The sequence below is a fragment of the Bombus huntii genome, chromosome 14 (genome assembly GCF_024542735.1).
Source record: "Bombus huntii isolate Logan2020A chromosome 14, iyBomHunt1.1, whole genome shotgun sequence".
Taxonomy (NCBI): domain Eukaryota; kingdom Metazoa; phylum Arthropoda; class Insecta; order Hymenoptera; family Apidae; genus Bombus; species Bombus huntii.
This window is the reverse complement of record NC_066251.1, coordinates 5,667,859-5,685,765: the sequence shown is the minus strand read 5'-3', so window position 1 is coordinate 5,685,765 and position 17,907 is coordinate 5,667,859. Positions and strand designations below refer to the sequence as shown.

Genomic DNA, 17,907 nt, shown 5'->3' with positions numbered 1-17,907 from the left:
TTGAAAATTTATGGGAAGATTCTCACGTAGAAATACCACTCTACTGTAATGAATCTTGAAAATGGAATTTCGAATTTCCCACGCGCCTCCATATAAGTGGCAATTAACATGTACCTACGTGGAAGTAAAGTATGATAGAATATAATTCAGCTATCAATCAAAGGAAAGAAACCTAAAAGCATAAGATCTCCACAGAATAGCGTTCGCTATTTTCTGGAAGGAAAACAGAGAAAGAGAACAAAATCCTTTTTATCAATACATTTCGTAATATTTATCGACAATGTACTCCATGCTTGGCGCGACGAAATTTATGGAAAGATTCTCGCTAAGAAACACCATTCTCCTAGAATAAATCTTCAAAGGGTAGAAATGGAACTTCGATCCCACCTCTTTCAATATCCAGACGTGATAGATCAATTTCGTGTTCGATTTGGTTCAGTAACAAAAAAGAAAAAAAAGAAAAAACAAAAAAAAAAAAGGGAAAGAAACGCCGAACCAGTGGCAAAAGTATGACACTCACCTAACACTGCCCGGTGACCTTTCACCCTCCTGCCGATGTTCGGTGAGACGAGGCTGAGTCTGTCACTTCTTGAACCTAACAGGGGGCTGGGACTCCTTCTTGGTGGTGGTTGATCAGCGAAAAGCCCATAGCTGCTTCCCGCGTTGACAGCATTGCTGGCACTGACAGTTCCCACCCCTCCGGCAATGCTCCATTCTGCCACACTGTCGATCGAGCTGCTTCTTGGGAGGCAGGAGCTCGTTGCGCTGCAGTCTCGTCTGTTGATCAGATAGAATTTTCGGCTAAATTTGGTACACAGTTAATGGAGTAATTATAACGACTCACGAAAGTGATTTCGACGATGATAAAAACTTCTTATATGTGAAATATATGCTAAATATTACATTAAGAAATATCGCTTACTATAATTGGCTATGAGAATAATGTACAATTATATATATGTACTAACAATTTTCCATCATACTCGTAACATCTATTCTATTCTATTCTATGATACTCATTTATATTTCTCCATGGTTTTTGTTAAATGTAAGTCCATTTTGTAAAATTACAGTATACTTTTATACGTCTGATTTTACGAACTTTCTTTTCTTTGCCACTGTACGTATGTTGCACGGTCCATGACTCGATAGTCCATGACTAGAAAGTTGTCTTGCGATTTCACGCGCACCACGAAGAGTGTGTTGATTACGTAAAATTTGTCATCGACGATCGAATTAATAATCCTGTACTACGCGAGATTATCGATAAACCGGTTTACACGCCATTCCGGGGACCGATATATTAAATTTACGAAGTTTCCTGAGAGGACTTGTGCACTTAATCTTCACCCTATGGCTCGATCGTTTAAAACCACCCCTGTGCCATTGTATTCTAACCTTTGGCACGCGCTATTAGGTCCATATTACGACACGTTGCTACCGCAACGGGAGAACTTTAATCGTGTTTATTCAGAACTGCACCACGTCGATAATATTAATTCCGCCCAATCAGCGTACAGTCTCCTTCCTGTTATTTTCTTCCTTTTTATTTTATACTCCCGGCAGAGTTAACTTCTCGACATTTACCAGCCCCCGCTTCAACGTTGCATGCATTAAAGCTGATAAAATCACTTCTACGACATTATCTTCGCCCCCCCTAATTCGACCTCGCTTTTAGTACAGCCATATCCGACATACGTCTAATTACTCTCGAAATTATGCACTTACGTGAAAACTAGCAAACTTCGAAAGAAAAAAGACGATCTTCGAATGAAAATGATCGTTTCACGCTGTTCCAATTACCTGCGAAACAGTTTCCTTTGTATTCTAGTCGTTAAAGAAATTTCTACGTATCTTCTATTATTTTTCTTTTCTTTTTTTTAATTTTTTTTTCTTTCGTATTACATTAACAGCTTTCTAATTGTCCTAAATACGCTTCTGTTCAGAATTTCATTGCGTGCCTAAATGTACATATTATGATGATTAGTGAGATGATTAATGGATACGTTGCCATATATACTTTGAGAAACTGTTACTGTGCCTGAATTTTACAACAGAAACTTTTCCCAAAGGAACATCAGGGAATATGCATAGATATCGTTAGTAGACGATCAGCGTCACTATTTTCACTAAAATACAAAATTAAGATCCTACTTTTTAGAGGGAACAATTATAATATACAGGGTGGTTGGTAACTGGTGGTACAAGCGGAAAGGGGGCGATTCTACGCGAAAAAAGAAGTCGAAAATGTAGAATAAAAATGTTTCGTTTGAGGCTTTGTTTTCGAGAAAATCGACTTGAATTTCGCTCGAAAAATTAAAAAAAAAAGATTAAAAAAAAATTTGTATTCTATATTTTCGACTTCTTTTTTCACGTAGAATCACTCCCTTTCCGCTTGTACCACCAGTTACCAACCACCCTGTATATTATTATATTTTATATAATATAAAAAATTTGTTCAATTCATAAGGAAATAATAGACGCGCAACGTGTTCCTTTTATGCTATTTCATCGAATTACGTACGATCCATTTTGTTCTATTGGAAAGTTGTACGTCTATTATTTCCTTCTAAAACGAAAGAAACTTTTCCGACAACTTAATATATCACAACGAAAAATTAGTGTTCGAATAAAACTCAACGTTAATTTCGCCAATCTCTAGAATCTAAGAATCTCTATGTGTATCTTCAATAATTGCAACAGCGATCTTGCCATTTTGACTAGTCTGGTGCATTTCCAACGTGCGTAAATCATTAAAATCTGCAATTTACTAAAAAAACTTTTACACAAAGCATCGTGCGACGTCCGTCGCAATAATAGTACGAGATTTCTTCTTGTCCGCCAACGAAAGATCCGCAAGAAAACAGTTTTCCGTGGACGTTTATTCATCTCGGTATATGCAAACACGAGCTTCCTCTATTTCTTCGTCTCGACGATTCGCCGGCTTTTTCCCTCGTTTTATTCGTCTCTGAGCGTGCAAACGAGGGGGGACGAGGAAAGATAAGTAACGTTAATAACCTAAGGAAACTGATTTGAATTCCTTGCGCTGGCGAGTTACCTCTCCCGGCAGACGCGACGTTTCGTTCGCATTTTTCACCACCTCCTGAGAATTCTGCCTCGAACGCGAGCTGCCTGATCTTTGGGAATCGTGGCAATTGCACGTTTCCGCGAGCAGCACTCAACCGCTGCTGAAATATTATGCTCGCTACGAAAATAGAGAATATACGAGGCGCACGGGGAACGGCCATAAAGTTGTACAGGTAAAAAGCTTTTGATTATCCCTTGTAAAAAGCTTCTTTGTTTTCTGCCCCTTTGAAAGGTATTCTTGGAACTACGAATTTTCCCCGACATCGATGCACAGAAGCACCGATCCTTCTACGAATCCATTTTGCAAAGCACAGGTACGCCGACAAAAATAACGCGGCAATTCACGTGATCGTCGATTAGAAATTTCATACGTTCGTTGCTGGTAACGCGCGTGTTTCGAGGAAATTCATCGTACGATTAAACAAAATAATGTGCCAATATGTTGGAATAATCATTGTTAAATAAGAGAACCTTTGATTGAGGAAACGTGTAATTTTAAGCTTATTCTTTTGTTTGGCTGGACGTAAAATGTACAATATTTCGTCATTCTTTCATCGTTACATCAAAGTCCGATAACGACGTAAAACGAGTATCATTGTGTCGAGTAAAATTGAATTCAGCATTCGAAGCGTAAATTACACCGTCCCTCTTCCATCTGTAGTAACAAAAAAAGAAAGAAAAAAAGAAACAAAGTAGAGAAGCGAGCAAACTTTTTAATATTCCTCTCTTTTACGAGCAAGAACCGAGTGATTAAAAGAAGGTAGCTACTTTGACTACGTCGTTACCCGGTACTAATTAATTCAGACGTTTGTGATTCGCGAAAGAAAACTGCGATATCCTCCGTTTTTAATCTTCGTTCTTTCAAGGAAAAAAAGCAGATCCGCTACGTGCGATATTTGACCAAGTCGCACCTCTAAATTACAAGCTTCCAATTTATCCTCGCCAAACTTTGTCTTCGTTATATTCTCAGCTTGTCGACTTAAATAAAACAAACAAAGCCGCCAGAGGCGGACGCGTTGGCCCCCTTTTCGCTTCCGTTTCTTTATTTCCTCTTTTTTCTTTGTTTCTTTTTCCTTCTTTTTTTTCCTACTTCACACCGTCGTCGAGCTGGTTTTTTCGAGAAAGCGACAACTGAATTTTCTGTTGCCGCTGTCAAGACCACCGCTTTCTGCCTTGTATCTTCAATTATAAAATAAAGGACGCTCGTTTTCGCGTTCAATTTCTCTGTCCTCTGAATCACTTGTAGTTTAGAAGGAAAGCAGATTACACGGATGGGGAAAACATCGTGAAGCGTGGAAAAACTAGAGAAAATTGCAGAGAGATCCTTGAACCATTAAATCTCGAAATTGTCTTTCACTTTTATTTTCCTACTGGAAGGCCATGTGCACCGGTCTTTTTTCGATGCTCGTTGCTGGAAATCCAGCGAAGTCTCTCTCTCTCTTTTCTCTCTCTCTACACGTCTACAATTTACCCACGCAAATTACGCGCCGATGACTTGAAATTATCCACAGTCGGTGGCATTTCGAGTTCAGAAGTTTGCCTGAATCCTCGTCACTACGCAGGAAAAACATCGGTTAGTTGTGGCACAGCTATGATTTACGCCAATTTACCGACCTTCGTGCCACGCATACGTGTAATGAGCGCATTAAGTGGCTCGTTAGCCAATCAGACTGCAGAGAAACCGCGTTTTCTCGGTTTGACTAGTTGATTCCTACTTTTTTCGATGGCTTAATGAATTGGATTTTCAACGAAGTGAACTCGCCGAATATTATTCTATTCAAAATGTTAAATAACGTGATTGAAGTTTCGTCTAAAGCCACGTTCGTCGTATTCTTCTTGTTGCAGAAGAGAAAAAGGATGTTCCATCCAGTCTCTTTAATTCTTATCCAATAGATTCGTAAATATTCCTCGACAAAACGTTCGTTGTATCGTACAATCGTCGTGTCGATCTGAATCACATCGTCGCAGAGAAACTATATCCAATCGAATCACCGAGTTAAAGAACCGACGATCATTTTGCAAGAAAACAAAAAACGTACGATGAAAAAAGAAATAACCATCGGGATATTTCAAAATAATCGCTTTGCTAATAAGAATACGAAGATCGTTTTACTCGATAAACGATATGACAGAACTTTTTTTAAAACTGATCAAATAGAACAATGGAACGAATCTCGCTTCGAGAAATTTAACAGCAGTTGTTCTCCTCCTCGCCAACTCTTCGAGAAATGGATTGCAAGACGAAACCAAATTACAAATGCTTCGAGCGAATTTGGCATACGATTTGCAAGTGGTATTGTTCGATGATTTAATTGAGAACATTGCGCGAATCGTTGCACGAGCTACAACTCCGCCGTTGTGATTTATTCCTTTGATATCTGATCGAACAACATGAATTTCGTTGCATCTCGTTGTTCCGAGGAAACTTGCCAACTATAAATAATTTTCAACGCCAGCAGAGACTAGATAATTGCTTTGCCTCTTGGCTCGGGGATAAGGTTTCAGACTTGATGGCCAAGAAAAGGTCAGACACAAGAGAAGATAACGTTAACTGTGATAAAAAACCACCTACTCGGACGAGTTAGATTCGACTATATTTCCTCTATGCAGGTCGATGCGGCTTTAAGATTAAATATATTACTCCTTCGAGAAATAAAAGACCAAAGAATATATAGAAGATATATAGGAGACATAAAGAACGTAGAGACAAGAAGATATTTTAGAAAAGTTCGTAAAAACTTCACGATAATAGCCTGATAAGGTGTTAATTATCGGCGTCTATCTGTCGGGGGGTAGAGTACGATGTAACAAATCGTAGAAAGGGAGGAACGAAACGCAAGTGGAAGAAGTTGTTCGTGGTCAGACACGGCAGGGAAGGCCTGATTAGCTGCTATTATGTTCTTTTATATCTTTCTTTGTTCGATGATAAATTACCTTTTCACAATAAATGCTGTAAAGATATAAATGGTGAGAAACGTACTAATAACTTCTCCTCGATGTACAATTATTTTTTAATTAACGTCGAAACGAGGAAATAAAGCCTTGCTAGTTTCAAGAGAAATGAAATAATTTTTTAAACTAAAACACACAAGATGCTGCACACTTTTCCTCGCGAGACTTCATCAACGCGTATTCTTCGTGTATTCTGCGTTTTGGAAGAAGAAGGAAATCGTATGGATTCTCATACGAGTAGAGTGAACTTTGATCAAACAAGAATTAATCTACACAGTTTGTTTAAGAAAGAACATGATTGACGATACATTTGTAGTGTCGTGAACGAGGGGCTTGGGGCGTGTCGTGCGAATTATAAACAAGCGGTTGCCGAGTATGTGCGTGGTGGGGCTAAGACAAAAGATACGAGGCTAAGACAAAAGATACGAGGCTAAGACAAAAGACAAGGGGTTGCTAAGGGACATAAACGAATTAACAGCCGTATGAGTTGAGAAGCCAGAGAGTGCGGATTGCGTTGTCGAGACAGTGTTGTTAGCGTTGTTGAGAGTTAAATCCGTGGTGACGAGAGTTGCTAATTAATTATCTAGTTGACTTAATTATAACACGTTGTTGTGATTAGTTCATGTTAAATAACCATCGTTTACTGTTTAATCGACATCTGTTTAATCCATTTACTGTAAATAAACTAATCATAATAGTTTACCATACTAGACATTAGTTTACATTTTACTATTTTTATGGAATATTAGTATGAAACTAATACAATATTGGTATTTATAGATATGTTTAAATAGAACTTTAAGAGCAATAACGTTTGATAAATAATGTTTGCGCGATAATTTAAAAAGATGAAAAAATCCTGATATTTTTCAGGCAAAGTGGTAAAAACAATATTTGTTGTAAACTAATATAATCAAAATTCAACTTCAGACAATAATAAATTCAATTTTTAATCACTGTCAATCTCGTATTGACAGGCTCGCTATTATTAATACCTGATCATTACATTGATTGTTATAATTTATTTCTGTCTTCTATTATAATAACCCCAAGCTCCCTTCGTATCATTTTTATTCCGACTTTTTAATAGAACTTCCAGCGATCTATCTATAATAAAACACTCTAATCCGATACTTGTAAAATATGCTAATAAAGTTTCGTAAAAAAGGAAAAGGAAACTGCAAATTCCTTGTAGCCCAAAAAATCAAACAAAAAGAAAAGTTCAATATGCGAAAAACTTTATTCCGCTGGATCACAGCGGAACAATCGATGGAATATCAAATTTATTCGAATCGCGGTTAGTCGACAGCTTAAAACCGACGATGCACGGCTAAGTATTCTTCTTGTCCATAAGCTTTCGAATTCGCGGCAATATCGCGTTGCATGTTTTGTTTCCCCGAGCTGGCCGTCTAGGTTCGTGGAAAACCGGGTCGCATCCATTTGCAAATTAAACTTCTACACCCTGGCGGATTGTTCCGCGCGAGCAAAGCTTACATACAGTGTCTTACGAAAATATTCCAACCACTTATCGTGGCAAATTTGTCTAAATATATTTACGTGTTTTACATGGAGCCTTTTTTAAACTTCATTAGCTCTTAACGAAGCAGGACTATTGCGATTATGTTGGCAAAATTTGAAAGCGAATTTGATCCATTTATCGTGGAAAATTTTCGTAAATATATCGTACGCGTTATACGAAACATTTTCAAATTTCATTAACATTCTAATTCTGTCATCGTGATTATATTGGCCAAATTTGAAAGCAATTCGGAAATGTACGTAGAAGTCACAAGATATTTATGAGTGCAAGTATTTGAAACACTTAACGTGGAGAATTTTTATGAATGCATTGTATGCGTTATAGAAAGAATTCTAAACTGTCATTGACATTCTAACGAGGCACTGCTGCCACGAATATGTTGGACAAACTTGAAAGCATTTCGACATATGAAAGTTAGAAGACAGTTGCGCCTATCGCGATCATACATCGAGTAGAAAATTGATTTTACAACAGGAATACAACTTATAGTTAAACATTGGAAATAATAGCATTGGAAATATCGAAGTTTATCAATACAACAATCGTTATACTTCGATTAGATAATAATGGAATTAAATAGCAATATTAGAATAATAGAATTATAATTGACTTATAACTGCTTTTAAACAGAATTATAAATCGAATGATAACTGTTTAAATGCTTTAATTTACTTACATTACAATGCATTTGCACTAAATACCTCGTAATTTCTATATACATTTTCCGAATCGTTTCAAATTTAATCAATACGATCACGACGGTGGTTATAACGTTAATTAAATTCTGTCTCATTATAATATTAATGAAATTTTACAACGTTCTGTATAACGTGTTCACAAAACATTTTCATAAGCGTTGAAATACTTCCATCAGCTACTGTACGTCCCTTTTTCTCCCTCGTACGTTCCGTTCTGTATGAACCTGCATGTTTTTCCGTCACCTGTCACGCGATAGATCTCTGTTCTTGTTTTCATCGCCGTGCTATTCACGAACTCTATGTATCCACGGATTTTAAAATAATGTCTATCGATCGTTGGAGGGCACGTCGATGCGTTTCACGGGGATAACGCTACTTTGTTAAGGGAGCACGAGGGTGACTCGACGTCGGCCATGTAATTTTACTGGGTCGTTTCTCGGGGAAAAGCTATTGTCTCGTTTGGGGATGGCTTTTCTTTAGAGGCTCGAACTAGCCCGTTTTCTCTTCGATGAGAGATAACAATGATTTGTCGAAAGATACGGGCAATTTCCAACAGAATAAAAGCGAGAGATGCCCCAAGTTAAGTTTCGGATGAGCTCGTTTAGCCGGAATAGGGACTTGGCCGGATCATTTTTTTTCCTTCATTTACTTGCACGCTACGAGAGATGCCGTTATTCATTTTAATTAACGCTTTCAGCCATGAGTGCTCTTTGCGCTGGTGTTATGTTACGCGCGTGTGATATTGGTTTTACGAAGCTTCCTATTAGCTACGAAGTTTTCTGTCGTCGATCTCGCGAGACAAACTGATCGGTTCCACTTTTTGTACTTTTCGTTTTATTTGATAAGCACGCGATTAACGTTCAATCGTCAGCAACGAATTATTTATTTCCGTGAATCCATTTACCGCGAGAAAATTACATAAATCATAGATTTCATATGATTATAATCGTTTATAGTAAATCATAATTATCCAAGGTAAATTTAAGATGTAGCGTCTACAGCGCTCGAGTTTGTGGAGTCGATCTTCTCCTGAACGGTTCAATTATTCATCGCATCGATGAAGAAGAAACTTGTTATAAATCACGCATATTTGTCGTTAAGAAAATAATATAAAAGACATGTCAGACATGGCGTATAATTAGAATATTCGTTTGATTTTCGTGCAGGCCTTCCATAAACGTTAGGTTGAAAATATTGCGTTGAAAACTACATTGGAAATATAACTTCGCCATTGGAAGAATTTCAGAGACCATATCCACTGTTCCACGTGTCCACCTTTCAATGTATAGACCGTTCGAACAAAAGAGCCACGATAACTGCAATTCGAAGATTCGAAACTTGCAGAACCGGTGGGTCAGTCATCCGTAAAGAGCGCAGAATAATATTTAAATTATCTCGATTAAACGTACGATATTTCAAACGACTGAAACGCCATACTGCACCAACAATATCATTACGCCACTATCGTTTCCCATATTATCGCCCGCTGTAATTCCACCAAACCAACTACTAACTCTACTGTCTCGCTAAATTAACGTGAATCAATCATTCGATATTGCAAAAGCGGAGTTGAACGTAACCGGTGAATTTATCAGTGCCGATTCGGTGGAAACTCAGGACCTTGGAACTAGGAATCCTCCGCTGGCTGACGAACCATCCGGTAAAAGCGATTCAGTGTCTGCGTATCAACTTCGACGTTGCGAAAAGTAATAACTCGTAGGTAATTTGTTGCGAAACAAGTCTCGTTCCGATAAAAGTTCGTCGAAGGACACTTCCGGAGTAGTCGAAGCTGTCCGTTCTGCGGCAATGGTCTCGGACCAATTTCTTTTTTCTTTTTTTTTCTGGTTTCTTCCTCTTCTTTCTCCTCATCCTCCTCCTGCTCCTCCCTTTCTCGAGACCCCGCAGCGACGTCCTGTATTTTAAGAATTTGACGATGGCCGATTTCGTGACATACCTTTCCCAGGAGAGCCTTCGTGGAATTTCATCGCTCGGAGTGAAGCTTGGCCTCTGGTTCAAGAGCCTCGCCAATCTGGTCAAAGGTTGAGAACCGCCGATGCTGGAGGTACTCAGCCTGCCGCTTCTCGTCGAGTGTTCCTTTGAGGATTCTCGCGTTGGTCCGGAGTCCGAGACGCGACGTTCTGCGAATAAATAAAGAGAAAGGGTGTAGAGGGATTTTTATAAAAAGAGAAAAAGGGAAAGGTGTGAATAAGAAAACTGATTACGAGATGTCAGCATGGAATTTATGATATTTCTAGTTGACTCGATGGTATCAGCCAAGTGGCTATTGATCCCTTTTATGATGGAAGGCCCTTGAGACTGTTACGCTGGGATTTCGATTATCGGAGCACCGATTAGTGCAACGATTTATGCTAAATTTCGGGGATAAGGAGAAACATAGTTTCTAGAAAGGGAGAAGGAATGAAAATAGTTCGCGTTGCAAGACGCCGGTAGGAAATTTACCGTATTTTAGGCTGACTCGTTATCATTAGATAACGCACGCTAGGTAAATTAAGACATTAAATAAATATATATCGCGATACAATTTATTTGTATTCAATTTTATGGATTTAAAATTAACAAATTCGATCTCATCGATTAGATTTATACGATAGAAAACTCTCGAAACTCCTGTGGTAGAATCTCCATCATCGGAACGCCGATTAGCAGAACGATCAATTTATGGATGATTTAAGAATAGATAAAGAAAGAGGGGAAGGATTCTGGTGGAAAAGAGGGAATATGAAAATGATTACGAGATATCGATAGGGAATTTACGTTATTTTTCCGCCGACTTGCCACCGTTAGGTCTACATGGAAACGTACCGCGTTCAACGTACAAGGCATCGTAGTAAGCTCGTATATAGTAGAATTTGGATTACCATAATACCGATTAATGGAACGATCGATTATCGGAATATCGATTTGTGACAAATTTGACGATAGCTCTTTGTAAGGAGGACTAAAGTACAGGAATAGAAATGAAAAGAAATCGAAGAGCACAAAAGCAAGTGCACGATAACGTACTAATGTATTCCAAGTAGCGAATTTTCCTAAAGAAGATTTTTACTATTGCAACGAATGCAATTCCACGGATTAGGGATATCAAGCGGTAAGACGATCGATCACCTCGTTTTGAATAAACCCTCGATATTTTACCTATCGTGTCGTCTGTGAACGATATCCTCGGTGTTAGTAGCTTGGTGCAATGGGAAACGGTACTGCCACGTTTCGTCGAACTTCCACTCTCCGGAACCGATAAACCCGCTGACGCTGCTGTAATCATTAGCAAAGCGTTGTATTCTTTAAGCGGTAAATAGCGCCAATAGGAAGCCAGGTAGAAAGCGTGCTTAATCAATCGATAATTATTTAATTAACATACCGTTGTAACGGGCATCGATCTGTGCTTGAAGGATGCTCAAACCAGGCGCGACTATAGCTGGCAAAGTTCTGGAACGCAAGAGGGGTGCTGGACGTCCTCCAGGACCTCGCGCGCCTCTGCTTTCCGTTTTGCATTCTACCGTGGGGATGCTGAAAACAAACAGACGATATCGTTGTAGCGTTTCCGCGATCTCGCGATATTTTTTTATGTGACACGTGTGGTAAGCAAACTTTTTGCCAGCATATTTCGTGGAATTTGAATATGGAAATGGAGTGATGAAACATTAATAATGTCAATAAGATCGTAATTTTGAAACTTGGAATATTATTTGGTCGTTATTAATTGCGACGTTTTGGGCGAAATATTATTTTTGCCATGTTTGCAAAGCGAATTATTACTTGCTTATGCCAGTCGGAATATATTAATATCATTTAGTTATTATTATCAGGTTCGACGATTCTGCGGAATATTATTTCCATCATAGTTGGAAATTAAACTATAACCTTCCAGTTATTACGTGTGTTTATCCCACTTGAAGATTTTAATATCATTTAGCTATTATTATTAACGTCGACGTTTCTTCGAAACGTTATTTTTACCATATTCCGAAATTAAGTTATTAGTAGTTTGCTATTACTTGTTCATCTCACTTGGAAACTTTAATGTCTTTTAGTTATTTTTCTCTCCAGTTATTTTCTTTTAATTATTTTTATCATAATTTCTGCAAATTGAATTATTAGTTATTTGTTATTCGTTATTGTTTTAATATGTACGAATTTTTATCGTACAATTTCTGCAAGCGTGAAGAGACGTAGGAGGCAGTTTCGACAGCGATACAAAGTTATAATTACGTACACTATACGATAAGAGTACAATGGAACATAACGAAATAGAGTTCAATCTCTACAATTCAAGGAATAATCCATGCATTAACCTCGCAATACAATAGCAGACGAAAGAAAGTTTCAAGTTGTTAGATAATGGATTTCGTGTATGTTCATATATCAACAACTTTTGTTATTCTCATATTTCTTCATATTTTGTTATTCAGTAATTTCTCATCACATTGCCGATAGTCACCTATTTTACAGTACAATGTGTATCATGTCTATTCACTGTTGCAGTGTAAAAACGATTGTAATTCTTAAAATTATAATATCTTTTGTACCACTAAAATTTATGCTTCCTTTTGTCCGCCACTTATCCTCCACATCTACATACATTTTACAACATCTTTCACTCACTTCGACCAAACTACGCTCTCAAATTCCACTTTCTCTTTGTCCGACCACGTATTCCCAGCGCCATTGTGTCCAACAACGCGTGTAACCACCATAGCAAAACCATGAGTACGGCATATAAAGAAATTCTAATTTTCTAAATCGTTTTTTCTAAATTTCTCACACTGTAAACAAGTTAATAATTATTTTCATCCTATTTCGGAGATTCTCAGCTCTCTACCTGCCTTTCCAAGCTTTTGGAAAACTGATCTATAGCGAAGAAGAGAAAAATCAAGCTGAAGCGTAGAGACTTTTTACGTGCTAGGACTACGGTAATTCGAGAAAAAGGCTCAGTGGCAACGACCTGACGTAACCCTTGGAACGAACGAAGGAAGCCGGGTGACACGAGATCAGGATTACGGATCCTAGCTCGCAGGAAGTTCATCTACCGGTCGACCACTTTGTCTCCTCCGCAAACCAACGACTTCCTTTTATCATCCTCCCCCCCCCCCCTGGCCCCGATAATTACGCCGATGCGTACAAAAGCAACGAACTAGCTTAACAATGGGGTCCCTTGTGTTTCAACGATTGAACAGAAATTTATTAAGCGGACGAAGAAGAGCATTAGAAAACGTTGGGAAATCAATTCTGGAAAGGAGATCGTTCCACCTTGCCCATTTACAGTCGGTCTTCGACATCGGAAAATTGGACGAAATCGCTATGAAACTAATTTTCGTCGCTGACTTTGGCGACGTGAAAGTATCGCGAGCGGTTTGCTTGGATTTAATTTTTTATACAGGTTCGTTTCTGTGATAATTGTAAATTAGCAGAAATACTTTGTAGGCGATTTTTAATTGCTGTATAGACGAACAAAATGGCAATAGTTTTATAATTTAGTATTCAATTTGGTCGGTATATACGTTTCTTTTTTCAATTTCGATGAATCGAGCAGGGTTATTTAAAAAGCTATAGAAAATAACACTAAGTAGCTGTTTTAGGTTCATATTAAAATTGCATCTAAATTTTTATGTCATTTTTATTTAGAGATTCGTTCAGTGTGCGAGCAAGCGTCGATATCGGTAAAATATTTAAAAAATCGTGGCGAACGATCTTAAGCATTTTTCCTTTTATCTCACATTGATATTATACATTAAAATCAAATGTAAACCTAAAGCTGATACGAAAATTGAAAAGCTATCGAGTAAAAGCAACGAACGAAATACCGATATTGATAAGGCGACTACCAAGTTCCATTTATAAATTTCATTCTTTATTCGTTGTCCTTCGTTATTTCAATTTATTTTACACAAACATTAAGTCGAACTTCTTTTCTAACTATTTCCTGTTTACCTTCCATCGCTTGATTTGCGTTTATACAATTAATTTTAGATTAGATTTAGGTTCACTTGCAATGCAAAATTAAAAGTATAAACTAAAAATCGTTTGCAATGCTTTCTAAATATATTTTTCCTTTCTCTAAACATATTTTTACTTATACTTTTTATTTATATTTAAATAACCCTTTTCGATATATTGGAGATCAAACAAATCCAAGATAAGAACTAAATCGTAAAAGAAATTCACGAACTTTATGCTTAAAATAGCACACGTAGGATAGATTTTTCTCCCTCTATAGCTAAACTTATTCTTCCAGTTTTACTGCTGTATGTTATCGATTCTTTTTATTCGAATAGATGTCCATTTAACGACTTACCTTCAGTGTCGAATTTTTCATAATACACGTGAGATGATCCTTTCCTTCTCTATATTTCAACCGATTCTTCCATTCAATTTTATATTAATTCTTCTGACTGAATAAAGACTCGAATATTACGTCCGTCGTACTTTGGAAGATAAATGCGTCGCGTGATTTCAATCGTCATATACAAACTATACGCGTTTACGTCTGAATCGCTCGACGATCGAGACGACAATAACGAGACGAGCGTTATAATGACGAACCCGAACAGTTGTGGCGCATTACATAAGGACGACCGTGACAACAACAGGTGTCGCGGTTACACTAATTTTGTTTTCACCTTGCTAAGGGTAATATAAGAAATTTTTGAAAACATTGGTACGATTACACAACAATGAACGTTGTATGATTGATTAAATAAAATAATAATACCGTAGTAAGTTGCGTACGAAGGCGATATTTTTTAACCAAATACTATATACCATATATATGTTATATATACATTGGTTTCTTAATTTGCGCGACGCTTTCTTTATTTTTTTTTTAATTAAAATACAATTCACGATCTTATTTACGCGGCCAGAAAATTGTTCTACAAGTTTCAAAAGTAACAAATGTATGGAGGAACTTGTTATATGTTGAAACGCGTGATATTTTTCAACCAAATTCAATATATATATATATATGTTATATATACATTGGTTTCTTAATTTGCGCGACGCTTTCTTTATTTTTTTTTTTTTTTTTTTTAATTAAAATACAATTCACGATCTTAATTTGCGCGGCCAGAAAATTGTTCTACAAGTTTCAAAAGTAACAAATGTATGGAGGAATTTGTTATATGTTGAAACGCGTCAGTGCTATATGAGATGAGGATAAAAGTACATTACGTTGTGCTATTCATCATACATGTCTTTCCTTTAGAAAATTCATTAATTTTTGAGCGAAAATAAATTTTCGCTTTAAGCCACAGATTATTAAAATTATTAATCACTTCCAGATTGAAATATATAGACAGTGTTAAATAAAAATCCGACGATTATCAATTTCTATTGCAAACGAAACAAAAAGTCTTTTTTCTATCAATTTCCATTTATGTGTTGTACCACAGATCGCTTCTCCCGGAAAATTTCTTCTCGTTGTTCTTACTCCACAGACACCTTTGCTACAAATTTTCAAATATTCCAGTCTCGAAAAGTCATGCGTCACATAAAAAGCAAGTTTTGTGTAACACACGTAATACATTCACGAATATTTTCCAAAGGTTTTCAGATATTTTCACGAGTTACTGTACAGAGGGAAAAGAGAAAAAATGCGGGGGAATTGTTTTCCACAGGAAATTTACGAGTATCCCGAGACACTTGGGGGCTGTCAGGAGAATTTACTTCGAGATCAAAGTTATACGACGAGAACGACGATTATCGTGGGATTACAGCGGAGAAACCTCGTTTTTAAAGCAAACGCGTATACAAGTTTCTAGCCGCTCTCAACATCGTCCGATTAATTTTCAGAATCGTTTAACGGAAAGTAAATTCAACTTTCTGGAGTTGCCGCGAAACTTCTCCTGAAAGCTCTCAGAATTTCCACTTTAAGGGGTGTTTTCGACTGTTGGACGAAAAACCAGCGGCCAATGCCTTGGTGAACCGCGTCTTGAGTCGAAAACACGAATCCGCGTAGACGTTTTCCAAACTTAAAGGACATCAACTCGATAGGTTTCCCTGTCAGCTACAAGCTTCCTAAGCACGTAACTTTAAATCGCGTTGACGATCTCATGTTCCTATGGAATTTCCCCATACTTTTCTGGTTTTTATTATTATCGTTATTGTTCTTATTTGTATTATAATCGTATTAATACCCATACGATAGACATTTATAGAGCACTTATTTATTCTTTTACGCATTTATGGAAAATTTGGAGGTGCAAAATTGCACAGAATGTACGTGATATATAAAATGATAAAAAGATATATAAAATGTCCAAGGTATTGTGTTTTTTTTAATAGCTGGTAGGTAAAACAATTTTCTACCGAGATTCTACGTTTTCAGTCATATTCTCGAAAATATGACTTCGCAGAAAAATCCTGTTCAACATGTTAATTTCTTTATAGAAATTGATAATCTTTCTATTTGGAACGCGACTGATTTTTCTTGGCGAAGCTTTATTTCTTGAATATGAGTAACACCCAATATATCGAACACTGAGCTTTTTTAATCGATTATATACACGTCTATATATATGTCTTAACTGGTTTTTACTTTATCGATAACAATTACCAGAAATTAAAAAAAAAAAAATTAAGAAAATTAAACAAATCCACTTTGCGTCGTACAATTTTCCATCCTCTACTTTATGAAACTTCACTTCATTGCGAAGCTAAAAGAACTTCTTTTTTTTTATTATTAAACATCTTCTTACGACGAAGTCTGGCAATAAAAATATTAAATGTAAAAGTTTCCTCTCTTTCCCCGTAAAATAGGAATCTGCCAAGGTTACTATAGATTTCTTCTTAGAAAAAAGGAAGACAACCCTATCAAGGTAACCGTTTGGAGAAAATTCCTGAAAATTCGAGATATTTTATCCAACTGTTTTTCTTTTTTCATTGCAGTCCGCGTGTCTGCAATCTACCGCACAATAATAATAATCAGCGCAGACGGTGATAACTTAAATCGACACGAATGTGAGTTCACCCAGCGGTGTATCACTGTGATGTTATTTTGCTTATGTCGTTAAATCCGTACGGTGGATGTAAAAAGTGACGTCTCTCTGATCTTTCGTATTCTTCTCTAACGTACAGTAATTTCGTGGCCAGATCGCTGCAGTGATTCTGTAGCCGTTGTTTATGCAACCTGCTGTGTCTGGCAATCTTTTCTGTTACAGTGGCTGATACTGGTTTCTTTATTTGTTTGTTTGTACGGGATGTACCAATCTTCGTTCAAAAAGCCTCTCAACTTTTTATTTTGCCATCTGTCTATTGATTTTGTATTGGAGTCGGAAGCTAGAACGCCCCATAATTGGCAAGCATACGTCCATATCGGTTCGAGAACAGTTCTATATATCAGCAGTTTGTTCTAGTTTGCCAGCCATCTGTGATTTTTTGCCAATCAATCAACCGCCACAAAGTTCCCTACATCTTTCGTCTAATTGTTCTGCTCTTTCGTTAAAAAGATATATAGTTTCCACTATATCTTCTCTACGATATATTAAACAGTCAACTGTGTTTAACGAGTATACACGTCGAACGAAAGCTGTATCTCGGAGCGTTTACCGTGTATACTCGTCGTCGCTTGTATTTATCTACGCACTAACCCAATGAGAGACTTCTGAAACTAAA

At 37.2% G+C, this 17,907-nt stretch overlaps 1 protein-coding gene across 4 annotated transcripts in view; it reads right to left on the bottom strand.

Moving 5' to 3' along the window:
- Nucleotides 1-17,907, bottom strand: part of LOC126873107 (uncharacterized) — a 183,877-nt gene that overhangs the window by 56,790 nt on the left and 109,180 nt on the right. For 3 of the 4 annotated variants that reach the window (XM_050633639.1, XM_050633637.1, XM_050633640.1), the window contains 4 exons: nucleotides 11,657-11,805; nucleotides 11,434-11,550; nucleotides 10,232-10,415; nucleotides 521-777 (listed from right to left, as the gene is read on the bottom strand). In XM_050633639.1, coding sequence (XP_050489596.1) covers nucleotides 521-777; nucleotides 10,232-10,415; nucleotides 11,434-11,550; nucleotides 11,657-11,805 — 707 coding nt within the window. The remainder of the gene's footprint in view (nucleotides 1-520; nucleotides 778-10,231; nucleotides 10,416-11,433; nucleotides 11,551-11,656; nucleotides 11,806-17,907) is intronic. The other variant, XM_050633638.1, reaches the window with a different exon arrangement.